Source organism: Malus sylvestris, chromosome 1 (assembly GCF_916048215.2).
Source record: "Malus sylvestris chromosome 1, drMalSylv7.2, whole genome shotgun sequence".
NCBI lineage: Eukaryota > Viridiplantae > Streptophyta > Magnoliopsida > Rosales > Rosaceae > Malus > Malus sylvestris.
In genome coordinates, this window is record NC_062260.1 from 6,512,567 (window position 1) to 6,524,935 (window position 12,369).

At 35.8% G+C, this 12,369-nt stretch overlaps 1 protein-coding gene and 1 long non-coding RNA gene across 2 annotated transcripts; both read left to right on the forward strand.

Moving 5' to 3' along the window:
* Window positions 1–2,907: 2,907 nt before the first annotated feature.
* LOC126620799 (uncharacterized) lies at window positions 2,908–3,442 on the forward strand. The gene is made up of 2 exons (XR_007622662.1): window positions 2,908–3,123; window positions 3,275–3,442. It is a non-coding gene; the product is annotated as an uncharacterized LOC126620799 (long non-coding RNA).
* Window positions 3,443–5,158: 1,716 nt separating this feature from the next.
* On the forward strand, window positions 5,159–11,940 carry LOC126620794 (biotin carboxylase 1, chloroplastic-like). The gene is made up of 16 exons (XM_050289092.1): window positions 5,159–5,355; window positions 5,550–5,612; window positions 6,073–6,398; window positions 6,499–6,640; window positions 7,553–7,651; window positions 7,761–7,817; window positions 8,809–8,880; window positions 9,134–9,223; window positions 9,355–9,414; window positions 9,660–9,845; window positions 9,935–10,027; window positions 10,106–10,187; window positions 10,386–10,492; window positions 10,608–10,683; window positions 10,859–10,968; window positions 11,582–11,940. The coding sequence occupies exons 2-16, from the start codon at window positions 5,568–5,570 to the stop codon at window positions 11,633–11,635; spliced, it is 1,599 nt and encodes a 532-aa protein (XP_050145049.1). The 5' UTR covers window positions 5,159–5,355; window positions 5,550–5,567; the 3' UTR covers window positions 11,636–11,940.
* Window positions 11,941–12,369: the final 429 nt, after the last annotated feature.

Here is a 12,369-nt window from a genome sequence, read left to right on the forward strand (position 1 = left end):
CGGAGTTGTGAGGGTCAGCTGACCCCCTATGCCCCTCAGTGGATCCGCCTCGGATTCCAAACTCAATCGCAACGCCGCCGACGAAGACAATTTTATAGAAGACTTATCTCCCAATGCACCACCATAAGCTTATCTTCAAAAGTGAACCCTGATGTAACTTTTACATTATATTTTTTTTTCTTTCTTAGAACTACACCAATGATTTGATTATCATCTTCGGACATATGTAAGCAATCCTTCCTAGATTTAATCGCACCCCCTTATCAATCAATCCAACTTTCATCATAAATGAAGATGCTTTATTTGTCTTAATCTCAATATTTGTTCTTTCTTTTCTCTTTTTGGTAATGCAGGGATACCTCACTCACTTCAAACAAAGCATAAACTGTGAAAAGTTTACACGAATGCAAGTCTAAAATTCAAAGTAACACTATCAAAAGAGTCTTTCTTAGCCCATTTCGTATCAAATGGTTAGCAGCTTGGGAGATTAGAACCTTAATAAGCGCGGTTACGATTAGTGGACTATGAGCACGGGCATATGACATCATGATCTGGAAGTCTAATGCACAATTTTGGCCTTCGAAAAGTTTATACAATTAGCAAAGCTGGGGGTTATTCAAACCTGGCTCTATGCCATTCAAGGGAATATTCGAAGGTGGCTCTGAACTCTGAACTCTGACCCCGAGTATGACTACTTTTATCCCAAACTAACATATTAAGTCAAGTGTGTTCTGTAACATCATATGTTAGTAGGTTTAAAGGGGTATCCAGACTAGGCGAGCTTAATAGGAATTTTATTTCAATGGAGCTCTAATACGCGAAAGTTCATTGACCAAGCTAGTCAAGATAGTCTGATCAGAAACGCTTAAGTATGGTGCATGGGGGTCTGACAAAAGGATTCATAAAGTGTTTCCAACCCAAGCTAAAGTCTTTGATTTCTTCATTTTCCTCTTCTCGGCCTTTGGGGCATCTTTGGTAGCCGTTTGGTTTGGGGGAAAACTAAAGGTTTCAACGACCTACACCAGATTCAGGATTGGGTGATTGGAAAAAAGATCTATGATGACATCCCTTCCATGCTTTTTCTCCCTTTTAGGTGCTATAAGCCATTTCCAACTTCAGTGAGCAGCTGAGATGATATGAAAAGCTCTATTAAGATTACAAAATGACACATGCTAAGGTCCTTAATGGCAATTTTGTAGTCAAGATTTCTAATGGGTTTATTGGGGACCCTTGTCCTATAGATATCTCTTTCCTAATCTCTGTCAAAGAGAAGTACGTCTTTATACCGTTCTTTGTCTTGCCCAGGTAGATCTGTGATGGGGACAGGTCACTTAAGGCTAGATTGAGACTGAAAGTAGTATCGAGTATCTCCTTCGCACTATGTAGAAAATAAAAAAATCTAGAAGGCCCAGTTCGGCCTTATACTAGCTGTTCAGAAGCTCAAAGCAAGTGATGATGTGAATGGAAGATGAAGTAAGATTGCAGAGGCCAATATGATAGAAGATTAGAATCTCCTTAAGCAAAGATGATAGGGGAAACCTTAGCCCCAAATCCAAGTACCAAGGATGAATCCTAATACAAGGACGATCGGGGTCTAAAAGCATAGGGAGATCACTAGTTATGTCATGGGTCCCATCCAAACAAACTTTACACCTATACAAGGCATGGCAGCAACCTGTGAGGAAGGCTTTTTCCTCTTCTTTATTATGAACTATGATCATTGAGGGTCCAGAGAAAGTGTTAAGGCTGACACGAAGAGCAAGAAGAATAGATGAAGAGGCAGCCATATCTTTCATAAACAAACGAATTTTTAGAATTCAGTAAAGGTATGTGTGAATTGGAGAAGAAAATAGTCAATGTGTTTTTGGGAAAATGAAGGAATTAGGGGTTTGGTAAAGGAATAGAGACAATGACATGATGGGTATTTAAGAGGACATATCAAATCATCTAGCTGTTAAATACAGACTGTTTCACCTCGGGATCAACGAATTCGATGGTTAAGCATCACTACAAAATATCAAAGGTAATTTTTTGTTTTTGGCACACACGCAACAAACACAAAATCTCATCTTCATCATAAGGATTATATGTCTTTTTTACTATTTTAATTTCTACATACACATTTGTTTTAGTAGATGTTGATTGATCATTGTCTGTCCCTTTTACTGGGTTTGTTGCTATACATGATTTGACTTTGGCATATGACTAAAGTGAGGAAAAATGTTGGTTTGAATGCCCTCATTTTAGTGACTTACATTGCATCTGATAGAGCAAATGAAAACAGAGGGAAACAAAGATTTCATTTGCACCTTTGAGATCACAAATAAACTCTATCTTAGCTTTAATTATATGTCCCCATTTTGTTTTCTTAGAGCAACTCCAGCGTGACAAAGGCCCCCTAGGGCAACTTCTTATCCAATCCCCTCCAATGAACAATAACTGTTTTTTGCATCTCCACCCTAAACTGAATAGCCATGGCAATAAGTAACAAAATATTAATATTTTTTATTTTATAAAATAATACAAAATAATTTTATTTGTAATTTAGGATAACATTTTTAATCGTTCTCGTTGTGCCACATGTCATTATCAGAAAAGACAATTTTTGGTGATAGATTTCGATAAGATTTTTATCCAATGTCGTCGTGCCACGTGTCGTTACCTTTTCAGAATCTTTGAGGATATATTTTCGATAAGATTTTTAACCAATCACGTCGCTCCACGTGTCATAGTCTGTTTACAATCTTTGAGGATAGATTTCGATCAGATTTTTAACAAATGATGGCATGCCACTTGGCATTATCTACAACCTAATCCTTTCTTTTTTCCTCCTTATAACCCACCATCCATCCTACGAAACCACAATTCTTACAATGTCTTCTTCAAGGATGTTGTGGGAAATCAATGAGCAAGGGAAAGAATTGTTTAAGCAAGGGGAAGAAATGTTCAATCTCCAGGTGGGCAAAAATGAGATGGAAGAGGAAGAGGATGAGGAGCGTAGAAGGAGAGATGACGAAGCAAGAAGCCAAAGAGCCTTACATTCCCGTCGAGTCATCCAAGTTGTGGCTCAAATCTCCAGGCCTAGCCGTTCCGCAAACATTGATAGAAGCAGACAACGACGAGGTATGGATCTCTTGGACAATTATTTTGTCAGTAACAGTGCATTCCCTTATATGTCCCCCATTTGTTTTCTTATATATCTTACTGTTTTGAACTTTTGAGTTAAATTTAATAAACCATCCACATTAACAGCTCACTCTTTTCAAATTTGTAGGAACTAGCAAAAACTATTATTGAGGAAAAGTCAGGAAAAAAACCTCTACGTAATGAAGATGAAGATGAACCTGGGAACAATAAGTAGGAATATCTACATTCAATAATATGTTCATAATCTATGTACAATATTTTGAACATGAGCAGTTTAATGCTGTCAATCTTTTGATCATTGTAATATGTTGCTAATTTAGCATTCTCAAATAACATACATTAAATAGCAATATAGAAAACATGTTATATATGTAATCAATATCATCTTAAACGGTGTTCTTAAAACCCACAGCAGAGCGCAGGCATTCGTGCTTGAAAGAACTATGAACCAAAAATTCGTAAATATTTGGTTAAGTAGATGGCTTCTCCCTTGATGAAGGATCCCGATTTCACGAATGCACCTGCAGTAGCAATATCAGGAAGAATACTTCAACACAGTACTTAAACAATCGAAATTGTAAAGGTCGATTAGCATTGGTCTTTCCCTTGTTAGACTGTTTGGATATTAGGTGTATTTGTAAATACAACACTGGAAAAATAGGACACAAGTTTTCTAATTCAATCCGCCCGAGGGGCAAGATTCCTTTGAAACTTGGGCTGTAATTTGCTGCCCACATGAGAGAGAGGCCATTAAATAGCCTGGAAGAGTAAACTGTCGGTTTACCCCCTGAACTTTCACCTCACTTTCGATTTCCCCCTGAACTTTTTCATTGGAAAATTAAGGACTCAAACCAAATTTTTTAGCCAATTTGCCCCCTACCGTTAGTTTTTCATATATTCCATCCATATTTCCGTTAAGTGAGACCATGTGCACTACATGTGAAAGTAGTTAAGTTATTTCACTCTTAAAAATGATTAAAAAACTGAAAATAATAAAAAAAGAAAAACTTTCCCTCTATTTTTTCCCGCTAATTCCTATCCTCGATTTTATTTTTCCCTCTCATTCCTATGCATGAGAAATGACATATGGTGTTATTGTCTACCATTTTTATTTTCTCTAACAAATTAATAATTTGACAAATGCTAATGGTGCTATTGTCTCCAAAGCAGTGCATTAATATAAGAAACCCTAGTCTTTTTTATGGACATGTTTCTTATATTAATGCACTGCTTTGGAGACAATAACACCATGAGCATTTGTCAAATTATTAATTTGTTAGAGAAAATAAAAATGGTAGTACATGCTTCAAAAAAAAGATTAACTTAGCTACTTATGAAGACAATAACACCATATGTTATTTCTCATGCATAGGAATGAGAGGGAAAATTAAAATTGAGGATAGGAATTAGCGGGAAAAAATAGAGGGAAAATTATTATTATTATTTATTTTCAGTTTTTAATCATTTTTAAATTGAAATGACTTAACTATCCTTATATGTTATGCACATGGTCTCACTTAACGGAAATATGGATGGAATATATGAAAAACTAACGGTAGAGGGCAAATTGGCTAAAAAAATTAGTTTGAGTCCTTAATTTTCCAATAGAAAAGTTCAGGGGGGAAATAAAAAATGAGGTGAAAGTTCAGGGAATAAACCGACAGTTTACCCTAGCGTGGAAATATGTTTCCGGTGCACTTGTTTAGTTTAAGAATAAAGATGAGGTGATAAAGTTCTAGGTGTGACTTTATGAGCTGTGAAAACATCCTCAAATTGCCTTTCTCCATTAAGAATTTTGAAACTTCATTATTTTCTAAATGTATTTTAAAAAAAAATAAATGACAAAATAAAAAAGAGCCAAGCGTATGCACTTGACAAGAAGCTAATAATAACGAAATTCATTATTTTCAAAATATATTTTAATAAAAAATAAATGATAAAATAAAAAAGCAAAGCATATGCACGTTACAATACGGTAGTAATGAAATAACAAGGCATCAGCCAATTATATAGCCATTTGGGCGGAGCTTTCAATCACCCAACCCCCTCGTTTTCATCGAAAGCAGTACTCTTGATATCTCCCTCCGTACCTCCCTACCTTCTTCTCTTTTATCTCACACTCACTGCTTTCTTCACCATCAACCCATCAAGCCATCCGCTTCTGCTTCTTCATTCACTCTGCGCTTCTTCTGGGACAATTGAAAAACGGTATTTCCCTCTCCACACCCATTTTCTTAATCTTTTTATCGTTTGAGAATGGCAGAAAGATCCCATTTTATGATTAATGTACTCTCTTGTTTGATTGATTCGAATACCAAATTTTGGTTTTGTTCTTGTTGTTCTTAAATGGTAGTGACACTGATGCTGGTTTTTGTTCATTTGGCGTAACTGGGTTTACTTAGGTCCCCTTGTTTTCGAAAATGGATGCCACAATGCCCATATGCAAGACTGTCACTCCAACTCCCGTAAGTACCTCTCTTACTCACATCTGTTTATTTTTTGGAATTGTGTCTGGGTTTTGAATCTTGGGTTGTATTCTGATTAGCCGCAATTCGATTGTGTTGTGATTACTGAATCATGCAAGGTTGATGGTTTTGCTTATATATTTATTGAAACGGAACCGCTTCGCAAATGCGTATTAGTTAGTTAATTCAAGATTTGGTTTAATTTCTTATGCTCTTAATCATGTAAGATAAATTCCATCTTTATCTTCGCTTTTGTAGAAAAGATCAAAACCTTAACTCATTTGGGAAAAGTAAATTATCGGAATTCCTAGATAAATAGAATTTATAAATCAACGAGGCCTGCTTGTTATATGGTCTTCAGTATCCGTACCCTTTTTCTTCTATTATGATCTCCGGACCTGTTTCGTGTTTTAATTATAATCTTTTACATTTGGCTATGGTTTTCTTATGTCATTGACAGGGCTCATTTTTTTGGAGTACTAGAGAGATCCGAAGTTCCCAATGTAGCTTTATGGTAGGAAATAAAGTCAGCTTTCTAAGGCAGAGAGCTCAGGGTGCTCAAGTTTGTTTTAAATCCAGGAAGCATGGGGGAGCTCTCCATGCTACATGTCGTGCTGAAAAAATTCTGGTGGCAAACAGAGGAGAAATTGCTGTTCGCATTATTAGAACTGCCCATGAAATGGGAATACCTTGTGTGGCAGTTTACTCGACAATAGATAAGGATGCACTTCATGTGAAATTGGCTGATGAATCAGTTTGTATTGGTGAAGCTGCAAGCAGTCAGTCGTAAGTAGTTGATAATGATAAATTTTGTTTATCCTTCATCTCAGTTTCTGTCACAGGGGATAATGATTATATCTGTGCATTTTGATCGGTCTCTCTACAGGTACTTAGTTGTTCCAAATGTTTTATCTGCTGCCATCAGTCGGAAATGTACAATGCTGCATCCGGGATACGGTTTCCTTGCTGAGAATGCATCTTTTGTTGAAATGTGCGGAGAACATGGAATCAACTTTATTGGGCCTAAGGTAAGCTCGTCATATAAAAAGGAACATAAAATCTTCAAGCCAAGACTTTTTTATATTATTCTCTTTATTCAAAATTTAACATGTAAGCTTCCTCAACAACAGATAAAAATTAAAACTTAAATCTAACCATGATAAGTTAATGTGAATACTACTAATAGGGGCATAAGAAAATTGTAGATTGCCTATATACATTTGTTAAACTTTTCTAACAATTAAGGACATAGTCTAAACTTTCTCTAACAATCAAGGACTTTGCCCATGTGGATAAGTTTGCAAACCTTGTATTCATAGTTGGGCTGTTTTAATGGATTTTCTCCTTGGTTGTAAGGATAAATGTGCTACAAGTTTAGGGAAGTTAAAGTTTTGGCGGGGTCTATATGTCAAACTCCCTAGTTAATTTAGGGAGTGTGCTATCCACACACCCCTTTTTACTTCTCACACACCCTCTTAACTTCCAGCCGTCGGATCGAATGAATAAAAGAAGATCAAGTCATAGAAATTAATAAGGAGTGTGTAAGAAGTAAAAAGGGGTGTGTGGATATCACACCCCTTAATTTAGTGTTCGTATACCAAAATCTCATGGAAATTCAGATTGATACATTGACAATCTTTTTTGGTGAATAGTAATGGATGGAAATTTTACATTATAAACTTTGATTGAAAATATTTCTACCTTGCCTAAACAAACTTTTTTTTTCTTTTTCTTTTTGAGTATCGTTTTAATTTGTTTTTATACATTATATTGCATTTTAATTTTGAACACTTTCTGTTCTGTGTTTCCCATGTCTTAGAGTGACTAGTAGTTATTAGGTCATGGACATATGAGCACATGACTCTTATGTTTGGTTGCTTATTCTTTAATTCATGCTCTCATGTGGAACAAATGCTTGCTATTTTGGTCACATTTTGCAGCCTGATAGCATCCGTGTTATGGGTGATAAATCGTCTGCCAGGGACACAATGAAGAAAGCTGGCGTTCCAACTGTACCAGGAAGTGATGGATTACTACAGGTATCTCCTTCAATTCTAGGTATTTTACTTTTCAACACCTCCAGAACTAGGTGCTGCTATGAATTAATTTTGTATTATTTGTTTCAACGGGTTATTATTTTTCCTACAGAGCACAGGGGAAGGAATCAGTCTTGCAGATGAGATTGGTTTTCCTGTTATGATCAAGGTAAAGTATCATGTCTTCTTTATCTCATGCTAATTAAAACTCCTTATACTTCACTGTATCTGAGAGTTTACAGTGCACACCCTTTCATGTTTAACTCTCAAAATTCAAAAGTTAACATATTAATGTACCAAATTGAATTCTTTTTGTTTTTTTTAAAAGAAACTAATTGTTTAACATGAGAATTATTTATTAATTACATTTCAAATGTAAAATGAGTGAAAACATGCCCGTTTACATAGAATTGTTGCTCAAGAGTTTTATATGTTTGAAAAGGAAAGACAGAAGGCTACCCAGTTCTACACAGTGCTATACTATGAAAGATTTACCATTAAGCTGGATACTTTTAAATTTTAGAGCATCTCCATGGGAGGTAGCATTTGGGTAGCAAAGTCATTTTGCTATGCCACGTAGGAAAAACGCACCCCCAATAGAGGTAGCAACCCAATTAACAAAGTAAAGAATTAGCAACTGACCTTGTATATACCCCACAAGATGGGATAAAGTTAACATGTTAGTATTTTAAAGTGAAAGAGAGGATTTGAAGAGTTGGTAAGAGTGGGTTGGAGTGACAAATTATTAAAGTAGCATAAAAGTGTCAAATGGGTTATCAAAGGACACTTTTAAAGAAAATTTTTGCTAATTCCTTTGGACATAATAGGTTTTAAAATATGGAGTTGCTAAGAAAGAAAGACTTCAGTTGGTGGCTTCTAATTGTTACCTCTGATTTTTGGAGGAGGTTGTTCTATCGTTTAGCAGAAAAAATAAATCTGGCAGATTGTTTACCAATGTGTTATTTATTTACTTGAGTGAATCAGACATGTAACTTGTAGGACTTCATTAAATTAATCATAAAGTTTATGAAATCAGTGATTATTTTAATATTGTGACTCTCCTAGAAACATCCCTTTACTTCGTGTTAGCGAAAGCCAATGTACTTGTATGTGTTATTTCTTTGTTTCTCTTAAGTGATAAGCATAATTTGCTATTGAAGGCAACAGCAGGAGGTGGAGGACGTGGCATGCGTCTTGCTAAAGAACCTGAGGAGTTTGTGAAGCTGTTACAGGTAAAACACCCAGTGTATCTTCCTATTTTTGTTGCTATAGTGATGCCTTTTTTAGTTCTTGTTCTTTGATAGTATTTCCTGCTTCATCTTTGAAGGCATATTTGAAGTTTTTTGTTATATAGGTTTATCCTGTAAACTGAATTGTTTGTTTCTTAGTTTTGTTGACCTAGTTATCTGTAAACAGATTTTATATTTTTGTATTCTGTTGTTGCTTCCATGTCATAATTTTTTGCATCAATTTGATTGTTTGCAGCAAGCTAAAAGTGAGGCTGCAGCTGCTTTTGGAAATGATGGAGTTTATTTGGAAAAGTACATCCAAAATCCTAGACACATTGAATTTCAGGTAATGTACTTGCAAAAGTTCGTGTAAAATTCATGGTCATCATTCTTAGTCCGGTTATTTTATGATAATTAGTATTTTAATTGAAATTTGTTGACAACATGCAATCTCTTGATTCTCTCTTGTAAATACAGGTCTTAGCAGATAAATATGGAAATGTTGTTCACTTTGGGGAGCGAGATTGCAGCATCCAGGTACTTTAAATGGCCTTATTGGCTGCATTAATCTCTGTGAAGGTTACATTTGTAGTTTCTAGAAAACAGCTTTCTGCGTATAGTTTAGTTCTGATTTCTTCAATGGAAGCAAAAATGTCATAACCTTACCGTATAACAAACTCTTAGTAACTCTAGGATGTTTATCCTCTATTCCATTCTGAGAAATGTAAAATTCAATGACACCTGCCATATTGTTTATCATGTTTTGAATGTGACCATCGCAGAGAAGGAATCAAAAGCTGCTGGAAGAAGCACCCTCCCCTGCATTGACCCCGGAATTGCGAAAAGCTATGGGTGACGCAGCAGTTGCTGCAGCAGCATCGATTGGTTACATTGGAGTTGGAACAGTTGAATTCCTTTTGGATGAAAGAGGTTCCTTCTACTTCATGGAAATGAACACTCGGATTCAGGTTCAACTAATCTTTTGACGACAGATTCGACTGGTAGATAATTTTGCTTAGTTTTGTTGAACTAAAATTTTTCGCCAACTGAACCACAGGTTGAGCATCCTGTGACAGAAATGATTTCATCTGTTGACTTGATTGAAGAACAAATTCGTGTAGCTATGGGAGAAAAGCTCCGATACACACAGGTAATTGTAGTAAAGTAGTTTTGAAGATGCATATGACGCTTTCTGTTCAACGTCTCATGGAGGTAGCTCATTCTGCAGGATGAGATAGTGCTCAGAGGACATTCAATTGAATGTCGTATCAATGCAGAAGATGCTTTTAAAGGATTCCGACCTGGGCCAGGTATGTGTACCTATGTTCTGGTTCCCATGGTAATTGCTGAGTACATAATGACACATGTGGACACTTGGTGTATTTCTTTTTTGTTATCTGATATGGCCAACCTCTGATGACATAAGTTCTAAGTGAGTTCAGCACTTAATGATTTCCATTGATTTGATTGTTTTTCCAAATATTCGTAATCTTCTGCCTTTTTTACAGGGAGAATAACAGCCTACTTACCATCTGGAGGTCCCTTTGTTAGAATGGATAGCCATGTTTATCCTGATTATGTGGTTCCTCCAAACTATGATTCCCTTCTTGGAAAGGTTTGTGGACCAACAAACCATTGCTAGCCATTGTTGCTCATATGCATGTACAATATAAAATTATAACTTTCAAGTTTCTTGTTCCACTGACTTCGGAAATGCTTTCCTATTGTAGCTTATTGTATGGGCACCAACAAGAGAAAAGGCAATTGAACGAATGAAGAGGGCTCTTGACGACACTATTATAACAGGTAATAATAAAGTAGCTGTTGAAATCGTTCTATTTTAGTTACATTTTCTGCACTTAGTATACAATAAAATTATGTGTGAGCCAATTTCTTTAGTTATGGCTGTGAATTAGATAGCTGATATGTATATATCTCTATATTCATGGCTGGTAATGTAGATATTGCCCTTATGCTGCAGGTGTTCCGACAACCATTGAATATCATAAACTTATCCTTGATATAGAGGATTTCAAAAATGGCAAAGTTGATACTGCTTTTATCCCAAAGCATGAGGATGAGTTACAAGCGGTAAGAAGCTAGTGTAATGCTGATAAGTTTACCAGCGAGGTTTTGAATTTTCATTGTTATTTTTGTGTGCATTAAGGCAACTAGAAACAGGCTTCAAACACTGGTTAAGTGATTAGTTTGAACCAGTCATATAAGATTTCCTTCTTTTGACTTTTGTCGAGAGCTGTTATTGACAACCCAAAAAAATAGTCAGATACACACCTTCCTAAAAAAAATAAAAAAAATAAAAAATAAAAAGAGGTAGAAGTGTAGAATGACTATCTAGAAGTGCTACTAACATTTGCCTTTCTAATTTGTTGACAACTTGTATTATCCTGGATATTCATCTTTGGCTTTGCCATTTAATATAATATATAGGTCACCCGCCTCATTCTGAAGAAATTGTGTTTCTCGTTAATCCATAACTTAGTGTCATTAACACGACGGAATGGTGATATCATCCTTGATATGTGAAGTTGTAGAATATAACTGTTTTTACTTGCACAATTATTTTTATACTTTTCTGAGAAGAAATTCGTTACATTTTATTGGATTACTATTTTTTGTGCTGGTGTTGGGTTTGTATTCATCTAAGTTTTGTTATGTTTACTTATTCCCTTTCATGTGCCCACAGCCCCAACATTTGATGCCTGCATCTCCCAAAGAACTAGCTGGTGCATCTGCTTAGACGGACGGAGCCCGAATTGGTGCAATTTGGTCTAAGTCAACCACAATTGAAAGGGGGCAAATCATCCACTTTTTTTTTTTTTTTTTTTTTTTTTTGTATTTTAATTATTTTCATTGTGGCCTTGTTATTGCTTATTAGCACTAGTAAACATTATAGAGAGCGATGAAGTCCAGCTTGTTCAAGTTAATATCTTTTCTGCAGGAAAAGAGGTGGTTTAAAGCTTCAGGTTTAATCAAAATGGATGTAAAAACCACATTAAAAGTTTATTTTACAAGAAAACTTGGGGTTTTCCATTTGGTGAATAAGAGCTTAAGAGTGAAATTGGACCAAATATGTAAACTCATAGTGAGGCACGGGTTACTGAATTCAATTGGGCTCGGGTTTTGGTGCCTTGAAACTCAAAACAAGTTAAATCAATTCATGCAGCTTGAATGAGTTATTTGTGCTCTTATTATTCGCATATCTGACTGGAATACGCAATTAGGCTACGTTTGGAAGCGAATTGGGCTTTTGACTGGAAAGCAAAAATTGCGCTTTCGACTGCAATGCGAGTTATGTATTCAGTTGGAATATGGGTTGGTCTTTTTTTGCTAGAAAATCAGTTCAAGCATCCGACTCGAAAGCAAGGGGACACGCTTATGGATGTCGGGTTGATAGGGTTTTGCAACAATAGGGATTGAGGCATCATTTTCAGCCTCCATATGATGCACACATGTTTATTATGAAAAATCACA